At 38.6% G+C, this 22,193-nt stretch overlaps 2 protein-coding genes across 3 annotated transcripts in view; one reads left to right on the top strand and one right to left on the bottom strand.

Moving 5' to 3' along the window:
• The window catches only part of LIN52 (lin-52 DREAM MuvB core complex component), a 114,254-nt gene extending 112,568 nt beyond the window's left edge, over window positions 1-1,686 (bottom strand). The window contains exon 1 of the mRNA XM_020986304.2: window positions 1,618-1,686. Within this exon, the coding sequence (XP_020841963.1) occupies window positions 1,618-1,648 (31 nt within the window). The 5' untranslated portion in view covers window positions 1,649-1,686. The remainder of the gene's footprint in view (window positions 1-1,617) is intronic.
• A 434-nt stretch (window positions 1,687-2,120) lies between these two features.
• ALDH6A1 (aldehyde dehydrogenase 6 family member A1) lies at window positions 2,121-21,538 on the top strand. 2 transcript variants are annotated; one of them, XM_078151475.1, is made up of 12 exons: window positions 2,121-2,281; window positions 4,364-4,423; window positions 6,772-6,846; window positions 7,006-7,167; window positions 7,481-7,559; window positions 7,984-8,286; window positions 9,192-9,313; window positions 12,559-12,748; window positions 12,950-13,131; window positions 17,897-18,061; window positions 18,323-18,421; window positions 21,417-21,538. In XM_078151475.1, the coding sequence occupies exons 1-12, from the start codon at window positions 2,228-2,230 to the stop codon at window positions 21,519-21,521; spliced, it is 1,596 nt and encodes a 531-aa protein (XP_078007601.1). In that variant the 5' UTR covers window positions 2,121-2,227; the 3' UTR covers window positions 21,522-21,538. The 2 variants fall into 2 exon arrangements, with proteins under 2 accessions (XP_078007601.1, XP_020841959.1); XM_020986300.2 differs by having other exon boundaries at window positions 2,123-2,281; window positions 17,897-18,076.
• The last annotated feature ends 655 nt before the right edge of the window (window positions 21,539-22,193 follow it).

Here is a 22,193-nt window from a genome sequence, read left to right on the forward strand (position 1 = left end):
AAGGAGATTTGTTCTGTGAATTCTGGATTCAGTCAAAGGGCCACACATGCCCTCAAAACCACAGGTTCCCCGCCTCTGATTAGCTACAATGATCAAGACAATCTGAAAGACTTATGATGAAAAATGCTATTTATCTCCAGAACTGATAAACTGAAGTATATATTTTTTCATTTTATTTTTCTTGGGTTTGGGGAATATGGTTAATATGGAAATGTTTTACACAATCTCATATAAATAATGGATATCATATTGCTTGCCTTCTCAGTGGGGAGGAGGAGCTGGAGGAAGGGAAGGAGAGAATTTAGCACTCAAAAATATTTTGAAAAGAACGCTAAAAATAATTAAAAAAAGAAAAAGACTTCAGGAGGCCCTTCTTAATTCTTCCAGTTAATTCTCTCTCCCCTCATAATCTGTGTATATTTATTTTGTATATATCCTGATTTATCTGTTTGTTGCTTATGATAGTTAATATACTACCTAGGTAAGCTTCCAGAATTCCTAGATATTCCCATGACCAACTAAAAAGAACTTCCTCCCCATCTGGTTCACAGGATCATTGATATAAAGTTGTAAGGGGCCTTGGAGATTAATCCTAGCCGAGAGAAATTTTTAAATGTATCAAAAATGTGGGGTGAAAAATGCTGTTCACATCCAAAGAAAGAACTATGCAGTATGAATACAGATGGGAGCATACTATTTGTTCTTTTTCTTCCCTTTGTTTTGTTTTATTTCCTCTTTCTCGTGGTTCCTTCTATTGGTTCCAATTCTTCCTTACAACAGAACTAATGCGAAGATACGTTTAAAAGGAATATATATGCAGAGCCTCTATCAGATTGCACGCCGTCTGGAGGAGGGAGGCGGGGAACGAGTGGGAGAAAAATTTAAAACTCAAAAGCTTATGGAAATGATTGTTGATAAATCAAAATAAATTAATTAATTTAAAACTGGGGGGGAGAGGAGCAACAACAGGAAAAAAAAGTTCTTATAAAAGCAATTCCATTCTCATAGAGACGGAGCCCACGGTCTCCATAGGTTCTCCTTTTTCTAGTGAAACTAATTAACTGCTGCCAAGGCAACCGAATCCAAACTGAAGGAAGACTTAATGATGTTACGTTTTTTCTACAAGTTAGCAATCACCGGTTCTTAAATCACGTTAGAGATCATCAGTGGGAAGAAGAGCAGAATCCTGCCGGCGGGAGCCTCCTTTCCCCGCCCCCTCCACCCCACCCCACCCCACCCCACCCCCTCCGTCAAGCTTCTCTCCTTCCGAGCCCCGGCACGCCAGCGCCATCCTCGCCAAGCCGAGGAGAACAGTCCCGAGAACCTAGAAGAACGGACTTCCCCCCGCCTCTCCGCCCCGTCTCCCTTTCCCCAGGAGTGTCTTCGTAGTCTGGCCCCTCTTCCCCCGGCACCGCGGCTACTCCCTCCTAACCCCTGCAGTGCCACCGCGGCTGGGGGCCGAAGAGCTGGAAGCAGAGAAGTCGGGATAGCAGGGAAGAGGAGGGATGAGAGTGAGCGCTGATGGTGGGAAAGGAAGCCCCAGATTATAAAGAAAGGAGGTTCCCGGGAGAGGAGAGAAAAAAGCTGGGAAACCGTAGGCTCTTAGCCGGCTCCTACCGTCTGTGGGAGACGCCATCTTCCGACCCATGTCACGTGACACAGCTAACCGTCGGCGGGAAAGTGAGCGGCAAGCCCCGCCCCATCTCCCCTGCCCCAATCTGAAGCCGATTGCCTAGCCCCGCCCGTACCTTCCCTTACCACCCGTTTCCCCCTCCACCCCCTTAGCCACACCCCCTAACTTAAGCTGACCGCGGCCAAAAATCGCAGTCCTTGTTTACATTCCTCCCCCAGGAGGCGGGGCCGAGCTCTCACCCGGTGGCCAATCCATGCTCCCCGTGAAGGGGCGTCTTCTTTCCGTGCTCCTCGGGCTGGAGACCCGAAAACAAGGGGGCGTCTTCCCAGCCTCGGCCAATCGGAGTAGTACCGAGGGAGAGGAGACTGTGGGGGCGGGGGCGCGGAACCAATTCTCCATTTGGGGCATATCGGATACTTTTCCAGAAGATCTTCGGCGGAGGAGGGGCGCGGGGGCGGGGAAGGGGGCCGCGCAGTGTGATTGGCCGTAACCAAGGCCCTCCTCCTCCTCCTCGTCGATGGAAAGGCGAGGGAGGCGGGGTCAGCCGGCGGTCGGACTGGTAAGCCAAACGGTGACTGACTGAGACGGGCAGTGATGGCGGTGGCGAAGGCGGCGGCGGCGGCGGGCTTACGAGCCCGGATGTTTCGGGTGAGAAAAGGGGGGGAACTTCGAGCCTCTGGAAGGATCCGGCTCGAGCCGACTCCTCCCTCTGCCCGGGCCGAGGAGACCCCGGGATCCAGCCCCGCCACCCCCTGACCCCCAGCCCTCGCAGCCTCCCAGGCCTTTGTCCCGGCTCTGTCACCCCCTTCCCGAGCTGAGCGACCCCGGCCTGATCGTGCCAGCGGCCAACCCACCTCTGGCCTACAAAACCCTGGCCTCGAACTTTTCTCCCCGGGCCTGGTGCTTCGTCCTCTGACGACGCTCTTATCTCCGCCCACTGCTCTGTTCCGTTACTCGCTTACCACGTACTCTTAACCTGGGGTCCACCTGCACGCGGCTCTGAAAAAATACTTGGTTAACTACATTTAAGTGTTGATTTCTTTTGTAATGCATATTGTATGCATTTAAAAAAACATTCTAATGAGGAGTCCGTAGGCGTTATAAGACTGCGGGAGAGGGGTCCCTGAAACCAAAACCAGCTGCTGTGGAAACTGCGCCTGCAGCCTTTCTCCACCCACGCTGCCCTCTGAACTCTGGCCTTCTTGGTGGGGAAGGGGGTGGGGGAATGGCAGAAGACAACTTGAAAGAATTTTGACTCCTCTAGATTTCAGCAGCTTTTCGCCAAACAGAGTTCCTTCCTAATCTCATTTTTTTTGGGGGGGGTGTAAATAATGCTGTAGTCTGTGTTTTAGGGATAAGTCTGCCAGAAACATTTTATTAATTTAACATTCTAAATCTAAGCATTTCTAGCTTTGAGAAATGCCAAAACAAAGTTCTGCCATGCCTTTAAACATATCCCTACCTCAATTCAGATGAAGGATTTTTTTTCTCCATGCTTTTTGTCATTTCCAAATATAAATCCTTCGAGCTAAATAAGCCCCTTCCTTGGAACAAAGAAAGACAATTAAGCATAACCAGCCAACACAATGACAAATTTTACTCAAATGGTACATTTTTTTCTTTTTTTGTTTCATAGGTTTCTCCCAAGATAACCCTAGCTGGGTTTATGTCATACTCTGCCCAGCTTTTCTTTCTTTATCAATCGCAAATTCCAAGGCGAAGTGGTTGCATTTTTCCAAGATTCTCATAATTTCTAATTTGGCACCAGGTCCTTATTGGTCAGGATTGGATCCAGAGTAGCATTTCCTCTCACCTCCTTCCATTTTTTGAAAAATGAAAATATCTTTAAGACGAGACATGTTCTAAACAATTAGATTCAGAAAAACTGATGGAGAACAAAGTAAGCAAACAAGGGGAACTGTAAGCACAATGATCTCAGTAATGTAAAGGAAAATTACACTAAATATGAGAATTTAGACCAATGAAGGGACCAGTTCTTGACCCCAAGATAGCTGAAGCATGAAACATAGCTCCTTCTTGGGAGAGAATTCATGCACTACAGATAGAGAATGAGGTATACATCCTTGTGATCAACGTGTTGGTTTAATCTACTGCCTGCCCTGCTTTTAGCTGACTGCTTTAGGTTATGTCTAGATGAAGATAATGATAACATAGTTAATATCTTATATGACTCCAAAAGATCTGTCAATATCTTTACATAGCCTCATTTGATAAATGAGGTCTTCTATTACTACTATACCTACATGCCACATTTATGATCTCTTTCCCAGGTTTATCATTTATATCCTTCTACCAGATATGTTCCCATCACAACATTCTTTTAAACTCCATTGATCTTCACCCCAGTGTTCTTCACCATTTTTCCTTGTCTCACTTACAGATTTCCTAACACAAATGTATATTCTTAATGTGTAATGCTTTCATGATTGCCTTTTAGTTAATCTGTTCTCTCTGAATAAGGTATACCCGTCTGTTCCCATATCTAGTCTTGAATGCTATCCTACTAAGTCTCAGTGACACTTAGGAGCTTAAATATCACTTTGCATGAAGAGCACTAGTTCCTCTGTTATACTTGATACTTTATGTAGTATTTGGCATTGTGGATATAGTTGGTCTGTTCTCTCCCCCTACATTTTTTCATTCAATTTCTACTCCAAAAAATGATAGAATCTCTTTCTTCTCCTTCTTTTTTCTTTTTTGGTCTCATAGGTTTCTTCCAAGATAAACCCTACCTGGTATCCAGCATCCTTTTTTTCCTCTTCGTCATTGGTAAGTTCATGCTGGCATAAAGGCCAGTTTATGGGAGTTGATCTCTCTGATCTTTAGGAAAAGGGATATCATTTTCCTGTGGTGTCATCTCATAAGAGTTGTACCTGGATCTGTTTGTACAAAAATATTTATAGCAGCTGTGATTGTGGTGGCAAAGAATTGAAAATTGAGGGGATATCCATCAATTGGGGAATGGCTGAACAAGTTGCAGTATATGATTGTAATGTATACTATTATGCTATAAGAAATGATAAGCAGGATTTCAGAAAAATCTGGAAAGACTTACACAAACTGATACAGAATGAAGTAAGCAGAACCAGGAGAACATTGCACGTAGTAACAGCAATATTGTATGATGATCAACTGAATGACTTAGCTATTCTTAGCAATACAGTGTTCCAAGACAGTTCCAAGAGATTTATGATGAAAAATAGTCTAACTCCTGAGAAAGAACTGATGGAGTCTGAATGCAAATCGAAGCATACTATTTTTCACTTTTTTATATGAGGGGTTTTTTTGGGGGGGGTTCTGTTTTCTTTCACAACATGACTAATATGGAAATATATTTTGCATAATTGCACATGTATGACCTATATCAAATTGCTTACCCTCTCAGGGAAGAGGGAGAAAAGAAGGAGAGTGCAGAACTCAAAATTTTTAAAAATGAAAGTTAAAAATTGTCTTTAGGGGCAGCTAGGTGGCACAATGGATAGAGCACCAGCCATGGAGTCAGGAGGACCTGAATTCAAATCTGGCCTTAGACACTTGAGACTTACTAGCTGTGTGACCTTGGGCAAGTCACTTAACGCCATTGCCTAGCCCGCCCCCACAAAAAAAAATTGTCTTTACATGTATTTGGGGAAAAACTAAAATATTACTCAAAAAAAATTTAAGCTCTGTACTCCCAATAGTATTTGATTAACTTACAGAGGCTTATTAGAGCCTGAGTACAACATGTAATTTCAAAGCATCTACCATTTCTGTCAATTCATCAGTGAATTTCAAAGAACTTTCTGAATTCATACTTATCTTATGGTGAGCATTACTGCCTATCCCACCAGAGACTGAGGCTTGAGTCTCTGACAAGAAATATTTACAAGATTTCCTTTAAATCCATTCTCCAGATACTTAATAGCTGTGTGACTCTGGGCAAGTCACTTAAGTTTTCAGTGCCTCAGTTTTTTCATATGTAAAATGAATGGGGCTGGATTAGATAGACTCTTGATTCCTTTTAGCACTAAATCTATGATTCTGTGATCCAGTGATTTTTGTCTTCACTACAAAGGTCTATCATACTCCTAACAATTTTTAGATTGTAGTATTTAGATTTATTTAGATTATATGGTATGTCAACCTAAGCCATTTCCAGTGTCTTAACAACTTAATGGGAATTGGTTAGTCTAACCTTTTCTCCCTACAAATATATTACTCTGAGCCTTGCCAATTTTGATAAAGCAATAATGATTTCAGAATATTCCAAGAATTTTGAATTATTACTGTCTAGGAGTTCTAGTTACTATCGCTGGCTTCTTCAGTTCCTTCCCTTTCAGTCCTTTCCCCATTTCCTTTTTGTGTCATTCCATGCTTTACCACTCTTGTTTTCAACTTGATAGTACAAAATTTTTTGAAGGAATATTCTAGGATTTATTGTTTTTCAGGTATGTCATTCTTTATATGTTTTGTTCTTACGAGCAATATTGCAAGAGAGAGAGAAAATATTTTACTTATTCAGTATTTAGGCCTTATCTCAGATCATACCAAAAGTCAGTTGAACCAAGGATTCATAAGAACTAATCCCCTTTGCTAAAAGACTAATCTTGTGGTTGCTTTTGTGCTTCATATGGATATATATTTACTTTTACTGTTACTAGGTTCCACCATGTATTAATAATTCTGCTGTCACAATATGAACTGACATTTATATTGTGCTTTAGGATTTACAAAGTGTTTTACGTGTCTTATTTCACCCTCTCAGCAGCTATGTGAGGAAAATAGTGACAGTATTTTACAGATATCATCTCTGGACCTGAGGCTTCCATAAGTAACTTGTCCAAGGTCATATATTAAGTGGTAGGGCTGGGATTCAGACTTGAGTCCCAAAGTTCAAATCATATCTTCTTTTCCTTATACCACTTCAGAATAAAGCTATACCAACTCTTAATGGGTTCGCATAACATGGAGACCAAATACTGATGGTATACCATTTCCCTTGATAAAATAATTTTAGCGTTTTCTCACTGGTAAACTGTATAGAGAACAGAAGTTTCCAGAATCACTTAGAATTCCTCACATTGTGGACAAGACAGAGAGAATCCCAATAATAACAAATTGTTTTTGTTCTTTTTCAGCCAAGAGTCAAACTTTTCATAGATGGGAAATTTGTTGAATCTAAAAGCGACAAGTGGATCGACATTCACAATCCGGTAAGAAGAGTTGCTTTGGAAGCCACACTGACCAACTGAAAACATTCTGAGAATATGATGGGGAAATTACAGGACTGAGTATGCATTATTAACTAATGGGCTGGTCACTACATCATGAGACTGTAAAGTAAAATATGATATGCTGCTCTGTCTCATCAGGCTACCAATGAGGTGATTAGCCGAGTTCCCAAAGCTACAGAGGCTGAAATGAACGCAGCTGTGGAGTCCTGCAAACGTGCTTTTCACTCATGGTCACAGACATCTGTACTAAGTCGCCAGCAGGTCTTGCTGCGGTATCAGCAGCTTATCAAGGAAAACTTGGTGCGAAAATCTAAATAATATATTTTCCCTGGTAATAAGGTATAGAGGACCCCCATTTATCCTTGATACTGGCACCTATATAACATCCTTAAATTCCATAATGACTCTTTCTCTTGGTACCTATTCGGAAATCTACAGCAGACACACAGACCTGAAGTTTGCTATATTTGTTAGCTATATTTGCTATAAAATTTTCCCCCAGTAGTATTTGCCTAATTACTCATCTTCCTTGGCTGTGTGGGGAATATACAGTAGAAGGGAGGTGGGAAAGGGTTTCTTCTCTTGCTTTGGTTTAATTTTGTTTTCTTTTTAGAAAGAAATTGCTAAGCTAATCACTTTGGAGCAAGGGAAGACCCTGGCTGATGCTGAGGGAGATGTGTTCCGAGGCCTTCGTAAGCTGACAGTCCCTCATAAGAATTTCAGAGCTTCTGGGAGGGATGGAGGGAGGAAGAGGATACTGAGAATGATCAGTTTCTTCATTTTAGAATATGCGGTTAATCAATGCTTGAAAATTTTCCTGGCCATTCCTGAATATTGAGAGGCGTTACCTCTCATTGATACATGAAATTCATTTATTTCCAAAAGTTCATTATTTTCTTAACACTGGTATTCCAAATCAGTCTCTTTCCCCTTCAGAGGATATCATTTTGTATGATGCCTTCACATAGACTGAGATGCAGCTCTCCACCACTGAGAGAAGTCAGTCTTCTTTGGTCATGCTGAACGTACCTGGAAAAGGAGTTTAGCAAAGGCCCGTGCTGGAGAAGTGGTGGCTCTGAAATTGAAAATGGTCTGATTTGTCCCTCTTTGTTGCAGAGGTAGTTGAACATGCCTGTAGCGTGACATCCCTCATACTGGGAGAGACATTGCCTTCCATTACCAAAGACATGGACATTTACTCCTACCGTCTACCGTTGGGTGTATGTGCGGGCATTGCTCCATTCAATTTTCCTGCCATGATTCCTCTCTGGATGTTCCCCATGGCCATGGTATGTGGAAACACCTACTTGTTGAAACCATCTGAGCGAGTACCTGGAGCAGCTATGTTTCTCACCAAGTTGCTGCAAGACTCTGGTGCCCCAGATGGGACATTGAATGTCATCCATGGGCGGCACGAAGGTAAAGACCTCTAACAAAGGGATTTCAGTCTGCCAACAGAGGAATGAAAAGCTGGTATTGAGGTGATTAAAGTTTGAGATAAAGGCCTAAAGAATAACAGGGAGGGGCAGCTAGGTGGTGCAGTGGGTAGAGCACTGGCCCTGGAATCAGAAGGACCTGAGTTCAAATCCAGCCTCAGACACATAACACCCTGGGCAAGCCACTTAGCCCCAATTGCCTCACCCCCCCCCAAAAAAAAAAGAACAACAGGGAAAAGTGTTAGTATGATCTCCAGTGTTTGAGGATGATGTTGCCATATATGTGTGTGCCCCCATGGCTAAAAAGATTGATAAATGACCAGCAGTTTTTCACACTGTACACAGTGAAACTAGAAATACTGGTTAAGGGCCAAAGAACCTGTTAAAAAGACATTTACTTATTATTGAAAATGTTGTAAGAAAAAAGGTATATAATAGTTCACAAGTTATAGATTTAGGAAAAATTAAGGTACTTATATGTAATGTGAAGTGCAACTGGTTTGTGTACAGTGTTATCCGAAAACTCTAATGCATGGGAGCAGTAGATAAAATGAAATACCCTGAAAGATAAAAATACCAAGAAAATGGAGTAACAGAAGGCAGGTGTTTGGAGGTAGGCAAGAGTACTTAGAAGCAAGTTAAAGGTAGAAATTTCAAAGTCAGGGTGAGAGCAAAACAAAAGAAAAATAGAAATTGAGTCCTGAAACTGAAAAATTAGAAAAGAATGAAAATCCAAGTTAGAAATGGGAATCTGGAAAGGAAAGGCTAAAGTAGGAAAAGATCAAACTTGTGGCAATGGGAATGTGGACAACAAAGAAGAAATTTGCTAGGTTGAGAAGACAGAGTCTATTAGGTCTTTTGTTATAATAACTTATTTTCTCCTTAAAGCTGTGAATTTTATTTGTGATCATCCGGATATAAAAGCAATCAGCTTTGTGGGCTCCAACCAGGCTGGAGAGTACATCTTCGAGAGAGGGTCAAGAAATGGCAAGAGAGTTCAAGCGAATCTGGTGAACTTCCTTTTCTCTTTCTCCCCAGATCCCACCAACTTTAAAAATAAGAACCGAGACTTCAACAAAAAGTCTACTCATCCTGCATTAATATAATAGTTTCTTAATGAAAACTTCACCCACTAGCCTGAAACTTGCTAGTAAGGAGTAGGGGGTGCATGCCTTCTCATCTGTATATAGACTTTTGGTGGCATCAACAGTGAGTGTTCTGGTTTCAAGCCTCCCCCTCCACCCCCTTCTTCCTGCCTTTGCCCTCCTGACCTGTCTTTCCAACCTTATTCCTAGCCATTTTTCCAGTGTTTATTTAAGAGGCAAGTTTCTAATACTGTTCTTGCCCCAGGTTAAGGAGTCAGGTTACTTAAAGTATTATGTCCTCTGGAGAAAGTAGCATGCATGCAATGAGGTATAAATGTGTTATGTTTTATTGCACAGCTTGTATAAACTGACTTTTCAGTCTGACCAAGTAAGCCTCAGTAGCTACGTCTACTTCTTCTGAACAACTTTGCAGAGATTATTTATAAGAAGATACCTGTTTATAATAAGATACCAAGACTACTGCAGTAGTCTTGGGAATAACCACATTTGGAAACCCCATTTACTTTGGCCAGTTTTAACTTTAAGTATTCTCAGTTCAGTTCAACAAGATTATCAAGTATCTTGTGGAAGTTTTTCAGCATTGGAGTGTTGTAGAACTGTATATAATTAGAAAGAAGTATGGATGTCCCAAAAATCTTAGTGCAGTTTTAAGCTTTTTAAAGCTTAGACTTTTCAGGATGTCCTGATATATAGATGTTGGATAAAGAGACAGCCTCAGAGTCAGTAAAACCTAAGTTCCAATTCTTCCTTTGACATATACTCAACTGTGTAGGCAAATCACTTAACCTTTCAGTTCTCCAATCTGCTTTCTTACGATTATGAATTATAAAGCAGGTGCCATCCTGCATTGGTACAGAGCATTTCTCACCAGGAGTTTACTATACCGATGAAATCAGGTCTGGTTTTTTAAAAAAGTCCCTATGGTGGCTGTTCCAAACATTCTTTTCCCCTCAGGATCCCTACATTGCCCTTTCTCCCCTTTGTCTCAGAAGACCTCACCTCCTACTTGACTTAAAAAAATCTCTACTAGAAGTCACCCATCATGAGCTCTTTCTCTTCCCTTCTTCTGTACTTTAAAATTCCATTTCATTATCCCTAGTTCTTTTCTTTTGCTTTTGTCTCTTATGAAGAGATGTGGCTCTTCTCCATTCTAAGGCCAACACTTCCAGTACTTATGCTTACTATCTTATCTCCTTCTGTCTTTGGGAGCTTGTCCCCTCTATCGTTTCCTCTCTCATCTACAGTCTGTCACTTTTTTCCAGCTGCCTATAAACCTCTATCTTTTAAAAAAAAAATGTAATTTGACCCCACAGTCCCCTCAAGCTGTCATCCTATAGATTTCCCTTTCACAGCCAAACTCCTGCCTGCCTACATTACTTCCACCTTCACTTCTTCACTATTCAGTCCCTTGCTGTATATCTGCTGACCTCACTTACTTGACTGAAACTACCCTAAGGTAGCCAATGATCTCTTGAAAATGAATATGAAATATGATGGCTATTTCTTATCTATCACTCTTGACATCTCTTCTGTCTTGATAATCTCTTCTCCTAAGGCTGTGATGGCACTGTGTTTTTCAAGTTCTTCTACCAGACTGTTGTACTGCATCCTTTGCTGGATCATCATCATAACTATGGTTATATCTCCCAGACCTCTATCCAGAATCCTCTATGTTTGTCTAAAGTCTTGCTTTTGGTGATCTCTTCAGATTCCACTAGCTCAATTATCTCTATGCAAGTGATTCCTAATTTTATACTTCCAACCCTAATTGCTTTTCTGAACTCTACATCACTGCCTAGTTGCTGGACTTTTCATCATATATAGCCCATAGGTATCTCAAACTCAAAATGTCCAAAATACCCTTCCTGCAACTATCCTAGTTCAGGTTCAAAATCTAGAAGTCATTCTTTACCCTCCTCTCCCTCACTCTTCCATATCCAATTACCAGGTCTTGTTGATTCTCCTTCTGCAATATATTTCCACTCACAAGGCCCTCCTCACCTTTTGTCTAGACTACTGAGTATCCCAGTAGGTCTCTCTGTTACTTATTGTCTTTTCTCCAATCCATCCTCCGCATGGCTGACAAAATAATGTTACTTAAACACAGGTTGGAACTAATCATTCCCCTGTTTAACCATATTCAGTTGCTCCATTTTGCTTCAATAATAAAATACAGACGACTCAGTGCGGATTTAAAGCCCTCCACAATCTGGCACCAGCCTACCTTTCCACATACTTTATGTACTCTGCATTTGCGCCGAACAACCTTATTTGTGTTTCCTAAAACTTAACATTTCCTCTTCTACCTGGTTGCCTTTATATAAGCTATCCCTTTAGCATGGAATGTATGCCTCAATCAACTGTGATTTTTAGAGTCCTTGTCTTCCTTCAAGGCTCATCTCAGGTGCTACTTCCTACATGAAACCTTTCAAATCTCTAGTATCTTCTCCTTCAAATTATTTTATATTGAATTACCTGTTTGCATATTGTAACTGCTAATAGATTGTAAGCATCTCCAGGGAAGGATTGCTGTGTTTTTGCAGTATTTAGCTCAGTAGGTACGATGCTTAATAATGCTTATGGAATGGAATGGAATGAAATTCTCCTCCTGCCTTCATGAGAGGCCAAGTAATGTAATAGTAAAACTGGGTTGACTTGGAGTTAGGAGGCTTAGGTTCACATCCCATTTGATATGCTGAACTCTGGGACCATGACAAGTTACTTAAAACTCTCACAGCCTTTTTCTTTATCTGTAACATGAGAATAATATTTATGATACCTGTCTTAACTGGCTTATTTCATGCACAGTGTTTCATACAAGTTTAGAGTGCTAAACAGATGGAAGTTATGGGTTTTCACAAAGATGTTGCCAAGATTTAAATGATACCATATTCTTGATCTACCAAAGCCAACTGGGAGTGCTTTTCCAAGTCTTTCCCCCCATTTTTGCTTGAAAGAGGTATGAGATCTGAGATCCCATGTCCCCCTCATTTGATTACCATTCTTTTCTGGTTTCCATTTCCTAATTAAAGATCTAAATTTGGCTTTATTGTTCCTTTTGATAATCACTTTAGGAAGTATCAGTTTCCATTAACTTAACAGTTTGACACCCTCAGCAAGAACATGGTTTGCTTTCTTTGTTTTCTTAGGGAGCAAAGAACCATGGCGTGATCATGCCAGATGCCAATAAGGAAAACACTCTAAACCAAGTGGTAGGAGCAGCTTTTGGAGCTGCAGGGCAACGCTGCATGGCCCTGTCCGCAGCCATCTTCGTAGGGGAAGCAAGGAGTTGGCTGCCAGAACTTGTGGAGCATGCCAAAAAGCTTCGGGTTAATGCTGGTAACTATTTGTGACCATCTTTAAAGTCAACATCCAAGGCAAAGGCTGTGGATTAGAGAATGTTTGGCTCTGGGACTTGGACCTTGCCTGTTAAAGATTATCCCATTTTCTTTCCATTGTGCCTGTGTTCTAGTTAAATCTTTGCTATTGTGTATTATCATCATAATAAAACTCTTAAATGATTCATACGTTGTTTTTCAGGGGACCAGCCTGGAGCTGATTTGGGCCCTCTAATCTCCCCACAGGCCAAAGAACGAGTTTGTCATCTCATTGAGAGTGGAACAAAGGAGGGAGCCTCGATTCTTCTAGATGGAAGAAAAATTCAAGTGAAAGGCTATGAAAATGGCAACTTTGTTGGACCAACTATCATCTCAAAGGTCAAGGTAAATAAGCAGAGATAATCATCGTAACTATCTAATAAAATTTTGATCAGTTACAAAAGCACAAATTTAAATCTTAGAGTGGGTTTAGGATCATATACAAGATATTAAAGCTTAAAAGTGCTTTAAGACTTTTGGGATACTCTATATAATCCCATGATCTCCAGCTTAAGAACACTGGGCTGCTTACAACCAGGTAGGGTCTATTTAATGTTTTGTCCCTTTGTTTAGACAAAATGGGATTAGCAGACTCATAAACAGGAAAAAAAAAGATGCATTAGTAGTGTTGCTTCAGTGCTAGGAACTTAAAATTGCCATTTGAGTGTGAGACCAGTGATTGAGTCCATATCTTTAGCTTTACAGGTGAGAAAACTGAGGCTGAGGCTAAGAGGAGTTTTATTTGCCCAAATTCACACAACTGGCTGCTGCCACAGCCTACTCTAGAATCCAAATTCTTTATTTTCTAATCCATATTCTTTCAGCCAGCCACACACACAAGACTTGAGAGAGTTGATTTTTTAAAAAAATCCATTACTCTTTTCTTCATCAACTTAACTGCTTCTTGCCTTTTAGCTATTTGTTTTCTTTAATCAGCTAAGCAACTAGCATTTGCTATGTTCAATACTTCTGAAAGTACCACTTTAAGAAAGCAGCCACAAAAAAATCAAAATATATAAAACAAATAAATTATAGGATTTTTCACATTACAAAATAATTCATTAGAGATATTCTTTAAATAACTAGCTCCCTTAGCATACTTAATGTGTGATTTTCTTTGATTTACAAAAAATATGCATATGGCAAAGTTATACAAGTATTTATAAAAAAAAAAAAGGTCTGGTTTATGGCTCATCATTCAGATGTGTTTATGTACTGTGTTGATTTTGGTTAACTAAGTTTTACTTTGTTTCAAGGGAAAACTCATTGAGTAGGGTTGCTGAGGAAGAATATATAGAGAATTATTTTACTATGATGTACAAAATAAGGTATCAATAAAACAGTTTTTAAAATAGTACTAATAAAAACTATGGGCAGCTAGGTGGCACAGTGGATAGAATGCTAGGCCTGGAGTCAGGAGGACCTGAGTTCAAATGTAGCCTCAGACACTTACTAGCTGTGTGACCCTGGGCAAGTCACTTAATCCTGTTTGCCTCAGTTTTATCATCTGTAAAATGAGCAGGAGAAGGAAATGGCAAACCACTCCAGTATCTTTGCCAAGAAAACCCAAATGGGGTCACAAAGAATCAGACATGACTGAAAATGACTTAACAACAAAAATAAAAAATAATGATAAGGTGGTTTTATGGTTGGTAGATTGGGTCATACTCAAGTATTAAGTACCATTATACTATGTGCTAGGCACTGAGGATACCATTACAAAGAATGAAACAATCCCTGCTCAGGACAAGCTTACATTCTAATGGGGGAGACAACAAGTATGCATAACTATATGTACAGCATAAATATAAAATCAGTGAATACACATACATGTATATCCATAAAGTAGTTCAATACAAGGTAGTTTAAGAGGGCACCAGCAGTGGGGAGATCAGAAAAGATGTCAAGTCTAAAGGTAATGAGTGGCTGAACCAAAGTGGCAAAGGATACTGAGTAAGGTAATCTTAAAAACTTTTTTTTTTTGCTACATTTTAAGTTTCAAACTGTCTTCCTCCCCACCCCACACTTGAGAAGGCCACCATCTTTCTCTCTCTCTCTCTCTCTCTCTCTCTGACATGTACACACACAATTTATCAGTTCTTTCTTTAGAAGTAGATAGCATCTTCCTTCATAGATCCTTTGTAGATGATTTGAGTGTTTATAATACTCAAAATAACTTAGTCATTCACAGTTATTCTTCAAACACTATTGCTATTACTGCATACAGCATTCTTTTGGTTCTGCTCATTTCACTCTTCATTATTTCATGCAAGTCTTTATATAGCACAGTAGTATTCCATCACAATCATACACCAGAACTTATTCAGTCATTCCTCAGTTGATGGGCATCCCCTCAATTTCTGATTCTTTGCCACCACAAAGAGAGCTGCTATAAATATTTTAGCGCATATAAGTTCTTTTCCTTTTTTCCTGATCACCTTGGGAAACAGACCTAATAGTAGTATTGCTGGGTCAAAGTTATACATAGTTTTGTAACTCTCTGGGCATAATTTCAAATTGCTCTCCAAAATGGTTGTATCATTTCACGGTTCTACCAACAGTGTATTAGTTTCCCAATTTTTCCACATCCCCTCTGACATTTGTCATTTTCCCCTATCGTTTTAGCCAATCTGATAAATCTGAGATATCTCAAAGTTGTTTTAATTTGCATTTCTCAAATCAGTAATGATTTAGAGCATTTTTTTCATACAACTATATATAGCTTTGATTTCTTTATCAAAAAACTACCTGTTCATATCCTTTGCCCATTTATTGGTTGGGAAATGACTCATTCTTATAAATTTGACAAAGTTTTCTATATATTTGAGATATGAGACCTTTATTCAAGAAGCTGTCTATAAAATTTTCTCCCAGTTTTCTGGTTTTCTTCTAATCTTGACAACATTGGTTTTAGTTGTACAAAACCTTTTTAATTTAATGTAATCAAAATTATCCATTTCACATCTCACAATGCTATCTCTTGTTTATTCATAAATTCCTCGCCTCTCCATAAGTGTGATAGTCATATGTTCCATGTTCTAATTTTCTTACGATATCTCCCTTTATATCTAGGTCATGTATCCATTTTGACTTTATCTTGGTCAATGGTGTAAGATATTGGTCTACATCAGAGGTTCCCAAACTTATTTGGCCTGTTGCCCCCTTTAAAAAAAGTTTACTCAGCTCGCCCTGGAAATCTACTTTCTTTAACCCTTTAACAGTTGTTTTGGTGGGGTGGGGTTTGTTTTTTTATTTTTGTTTTTTGGAAATTTGCATCATTTCAAAAAAAATTTTTTTGAAATGATGCATCTTAAATTTAATAATTTATTGTAAATTTGTGGATTTTTTCCTGCACTGAAATTTTGATGACACAGTATTACATCATAAAACCGCACAGTATCATGTTATAAACAAGTCATTACATGCACATATTCCTGCTTATGCATGCTGGATTTTCTGACAATGTGCAACACACTTACCTGCCAACACTTGCTTGTTATAAGCTGTCAATGGACTTGACCACTGATTGGTTATAACTTGCATTTTCTGTGTTTATTTGGAAAATAATGTAATCACTACGAGTTCAACTGTGTTACACAACAGATGAAACATGTACAACGATTTTTCAAAATTTTCTTATCGTCTTTCCTTATGATCACCCCCTTATTTTTATTCAGCCCCCCGAATTGTACCTGAGTCTACTACTGCACCTTCCCCCCACCCCCGATCATTCCAGTGCCCCCCAAGCAGCAGTACTGCTCACTTTCAGAACCTGTGGACAATGTAGAGTCTACACTTAGTATTGGCCAGACTGCTTTCTAGTTTTCCCAACAGTTTTTACCAAATAATGAATTCTTATCCCAAAAACTTAAATCTTTACAGCTGTCAAACACAAGGTTACTATAATCATTTACTACTGTGTATTATAGGTCTACTCTGTTCCACTGATCCACCTTTCTATTTCTTAGCCAATATTAGTTTTGATAATTACTGCCTTATAGTTTAAGATCTGGCACTGCTAAACTAACTTCCTTTACTTTTTTTTTTATTAATTCCATTGACATTCTTGACTTCTGTTCTTCCAAATGAATTTTATTATTTTTCTAGCTCAATAAAATAATTTTTTTTAGTAATTTAATTGGGATGGCACTGAATAAGTAGATTGGTTTAGGTAGAATTGTCACTTTTATTGTTAATATTTCTGACTTTATTTATATAAAAACTGTTTTATAATTATGTTCATTTAGTTTCTGAGTTTGTCTTGGCAAATATACTCCCAGGTATTTTATGCTGTATACAATTATTTTAAATGTGGTGTTTCTTACTGTGGCTTCTTGCAGGCCTTTGTTGGTGATAATATAGAAATGCTGATGATTTATGTGGATTTTATATTGTGCTACTTTACTTAATTATCTTTTCATCTAGCTTTTTGGTTGAATCTCTAAGATATTCCAAGTATGTCATGGTATTGTCTTCAAAAAGAGATAGTTTTATCACTTCAGTGCCCATTCTGATTCCTTCGATTTCTTTCTCTTCTCTTAATGTTATTGTTAGCATTTCTAATACAATATTGAATGATATTGGTGATAATGGACATCCTTGTTTTACTCCTTATCTTACTGGGAAGGTTTCTAGCTTGTCCCCATTACAAATAATGCTTGCTGATGGTTTTAAGTAAGTTCTTATCGTTTTTAGGAAAAATTCATTCATATCCACGCTTTAAAGTGTTTTTATTAGGAATGAGTGTTGTATTTTGTCAAAAGCTTTTTCTGCATCTATTGATATAATGATATGATTGTTGTTCCTTTTGTTATTGATATACTCTATTATGTTAATAGTTTTCCTTCTGTTAAGCCATCCCTTCATTCTTGGTATAAATCAAGTAAGATATTTTTGACAAATTGTCTGGGCTAAAATAGGCAAAAGTCATATTAATTCAGATGCATGGGAAGAGGTGGTAAATTAGAATTGTAAGTGATGAGCATTTTATAACAGTGTTCACTGGGGAGGAACTATTGATGTAGTAGGTGAAAAGGGAAAGGAATTATAGTATGATGGTAAAGTATGCAGTATCCCATATCATTCTTTTTCCAATTCATTGTCTTATCAGCCAAATATGACCTGTTACAAAGAGGAGATTTTTGGTCCAGTTCTAGTGGTTATGGAGGCAGACACTTTGGATGAAGCAATCAAGATGGTGAATGACAATCCATATGGAAATGGAACTGCCATTTTTACTGCCAATGGAGCCATTGCTCGAAAATACTCTCACTTGGTGAATGTGGGGCAGGTTTGTGAAGTATATTTTAGATGGGTCCCATAACAGTTTTTGTTTTCTATCTAAGATTTGGTAGCCAACAGAGGGAACAGTCAATGGAACCTACTTAAAAGAGTGGTATTTGCCACATTAGTCTACATACAACTTTCTCTCTTCCATCATAAGGATTCATTGTGGGTTTCAAAATTTTCACTACATAGAAATTTTAGTTGTTGTGTTTCCTGGCTTAATGGTTAATTTGTATTTGCTCTGTATTAGGTGGGTGTGAATGTCCCTATTCCAGTGCCTTTGCCAATGTTCTCATTTACGGGATCTCGCTCTTCCTTCAGAGGAGAAACCAATTTTTATGGCAAACAGGTAAATAACTTAAGTATTAGAAATGGTTGCTATAGTTTTGCTTAATGAACCTCCTCTTGGATGTACAGAGGAGGAAGAATGACATACTTGTCAGGCTACCACAAAAAGATTGCCAACAGTTTATATGAAGTAAGGTTAAGTGTAGAGGTACTGCTGTGGGTCCTCTAGAAGGAATTTAAATGTAGTTAGCATAGATTTTGCCATGGCGGCCTACGTGACTTTTTCTATACTTGGTGTGACCCAAGAGGTGAGAATCATAGTCAAATACTCTCCTATGTGCCATCAGGGCAGTATAATTTTGTGAAAAAAAAGCACTGACAGCCTAGAGTTTAGACTCCAGCACAGACTAAACTAAGTGAAAGATCAGAACCTCTCTGTTTTCAATTTCCCCTTCTGTGAAATGAAGAACCTCCCACCTGCTTGATAGGAATGTTGTTAAAATGAAATAATAATTACGTGATAGTACCTTGAAAATGAAAGTCCTATGTTAATATTAGGTTGTATTTATAGTACTATTACTGCTACCACTTCTCTAAGCCTTACTAACTTAACCCTTTCTGAAGAGAGGTACCATTCTGTAAATCCATTCTTAAATTGCATGGTCTTTGCTGGTTTCCGTTTTTGTAGCAATAGAATCATTATTTAGTAGTGATTATGTTCCCCCCTTTGACAAGCTAAATATAATTCTGAAATGGAAACTCTAGTTTCTTGGCTTAATGTTGTATTGGCTTTTGGTTAAATATCTCTGAGTAGTCAGTCTCGGTTATTTAAGAAACGTTTATTGATTTAATATACTATCCAGATCTAATTGCTTCTTTTTTGCTGCCTTGGAGCCCTGCTCATTCATAGGCTACAGGCAGGAGAAATAAGTCACCAAAACATTACTTTAAAGGAGCTGTGATTTCAACATGATTGGGCACTTGCTCTACCGACAGATATCAAAATCCCTTCATACTTTAGGAGATGGCTGCTGTGGCCAAAACGATTTGTCACCTGGTGACCAACTTTACGATCAAAATTTAATGTTTCTAGTCATTTAGCAGCTTTAATTACAAGATGGGAGATTTGAAATCATAACCTTTAGGAATCATGTGTGATTTTCATTTATACTTGGTATCTTCCCCCCAAGTTCATGCTTAGATTTGACTGCTAAAGAAACATCACAAGATGAGTTGACTTCCCAAGTTAAGAGTTACAATCAAGCACAGATTATTATTGCTTAGGGACCAGTTTCTTTGAGGAAAAAAGGATTCTGATTTTCATCTTAGCCATCTTTTAACCAGATTGTTTGGGTATACTTATTTATAAAAGATAAAACCTTAAACAGAATGCATATATTTTCAAACCAGTACTGCTTGTTTGAATTCTCCCCTTTAAGAGAAAGAATCTAATACGGTGAAAGGAGCCCTGGATTTAGAGTCAGAGGATCTGAATTTGAATCCCACTTCTGCCGCTTGCTACCTGTGTGATACTGTTCAAGTTATATAATCTCTCTAGACCTTAGTTTCCTCATCTATGCAATGAAGGGACTGACACTTGAGTCTCACTAAGGTCCCTTCTAGCTCTGATCCCATGTGTTGATTTGATTCGGATACTAGCAAAACCCTATTGCAAACGTGCAAATTAAAGAAACCTTAGCAGTACATGAAAAACTTTGTCCAGAAGAGTAAATATTCTACCACAAGGACTACAGGCAGACATATTAATCCTCTGGATTGCATGCTTCTATACCTATACTGCTTCCCTTGTTAACAAAGAAAAATGAGTCTAGAAAGACAAGTCAAGATTTTAAATCATATTGGTTATTACCTTAAGGAAATTGTAACTCCTACGTTGTGTGAAAACTACAGGTGAATACATCTTATTTCTATAGTTTCAAAAAGTATAGTTTTATATCTTATATAGAATAATGCTTAATTGGATCAAATTAAACTTTTCTTAGATTAATGAGTCAGGTTTTACCAAATAATATTAGAAGGGGATTTATCAAAGGGACAATTCATTTTTAATATCTAAGAATCTAAGGTAGAATTAAAGCCAGTTCTTACATAGTTCCAGGTCCAGCACTCTATATACCACACTGCTGCTCACTTCAGAAGAAAGTTGGATAGAGTATATTCCAGAAAGGGGCCCAGATTTTATATTACTACCTTATAACTCTCACATCTAAGAAATAAGATTAATCTTATCTCCTAAATGGATTCATTATGGTTTTATAATGAATTATAGATTACCCTTTTAGACACACATTGCCATAAGATTCAAATGAAGCACGGTCAGGAACAGTTTTAAAATATATCAAACAGATAAACACTAACTGGCTTTTTGGGAGGGTGAGGGGGACATATAGAAAAATAGTTCATTTGGCTTGGTGAGAGTTACCATCCATCAGCTATTTTATTTTCAATTAAGAAAAATTTCATTTATGCAAAAGTTAACAAAGTTACTGCTTACTCTTATAGTTTAAGTTGAGGGCTCCAACTTTATCAAAAGAGGTAATCTCTTGGTCATTCACTGAGAAATGGTTGAAAGGACTGTTCACATTACACCACTTTGGCAGGCGTATGTGGATAGACTGATTAATAGTTTTAGGTCTCATTTTCCAGGTTATCAGGACCTTAAAACAAAGTTCAGAGGGTTTTGTTTTATTTCTTCATGAAAATTAGGGGCTAATCTCCTAACATTTGGTAGGAGATTGATCAGGGCAAGTATTTTAATGTTGCTTAAGATAGATTCTTTTTAAAAGTGTTGGACACATTCTGCTCATGACCAAGTATTCAAAAGTGCTCTTGGCTTTTGATGGCCAGTTACATTCTTTACAAATTTCCAGAAGGAGGAAGTATGTATCACTTTTTCTCAATTGTTCTGACTATTCTACACAAACATTTCACAATTTTGCAGCATCTAGTACAGTGAGTTTTAGTTATAGATATTACTTAACTCATAGGAACCACTTGAACTGATGCTAATTTTTTTTTCCTCTTGTTCCATTTAGGGCATCCAATTCTACACACAGCTAAAGACCATTACTTCTCAGTGGAAAGAAGAAGATTCCGTGCTAACTGCACCTGCCGTAGTTATGCCAACTATGGGCCATTAAAAAGAACTTTTAGTAGATTTTTTCTATCCTGAATAACTGCTCTCTCTCCTTAACCATCTCTCCCATAGATCTTGTCAACTGTGCTTACATTATTCACACACAATGCACTGGGGATGAGTACTCTAGCCAGATCGTCCTTGGGACCTCCTTTTCCTATACAGTGCTTTTGTTACTACACCCGGTGGTCACATTTTCAATCCAGGATTTTCAGTTGCTTAGTACTTCCATTTCTGAAGTAACTATTTTAACTATGAAATTCTTATATAAAGGGAGAACCCAGAGGAGAGGTGGGGTTGGAGGTGGAAATGGGGTCAGGGGAGACATTAGTGTCTCCAAAGAAGGTTTCCAATAATTGGTGAAGAAGTCTTAAAACACAAAATAGGACTAGATGTTGTCTACTTTTTGGTCCCCAAAATATAACCCTCCACAATAGCATCAGTGATTCACTGACCATGTTTTATTTTTATGGTTCTTTCAGTCTCTTCTACTTCAAAATGCCACTGCTAAAAGTACTTTTTTCTCAGAGTAGTCTGGAAAAATAATTTTTTTGTTCAACTGTTGTATTTGGAAGAGTGACCACAAACACACAGCACTAATTCAGCAAACTATTCCAAGTGTTTTATCAGTCTTAGAAATAAAGAGATCTTTCTACTGTGAAATGGAGAAGGAATC

This window comes from Phascolarctos cinereus, unplaced genomic scaffold (assembly GCF_003287225.1).
Source record: "Phascolarctos cinereus isolate Bilbo 61053 unplaced genomic scaffold, phaCin_HiC Scaffold_3;HRSCAF=262, whole genome shotgun sequence".
Taxonomy (NCBI): domain Eukaryota; kingdom Metazoa; phylum Chordata; class Mammalia; order Diprotodontia; family Phascolarctidae; genus Phascolarctos; species Phascolarctos cinereus.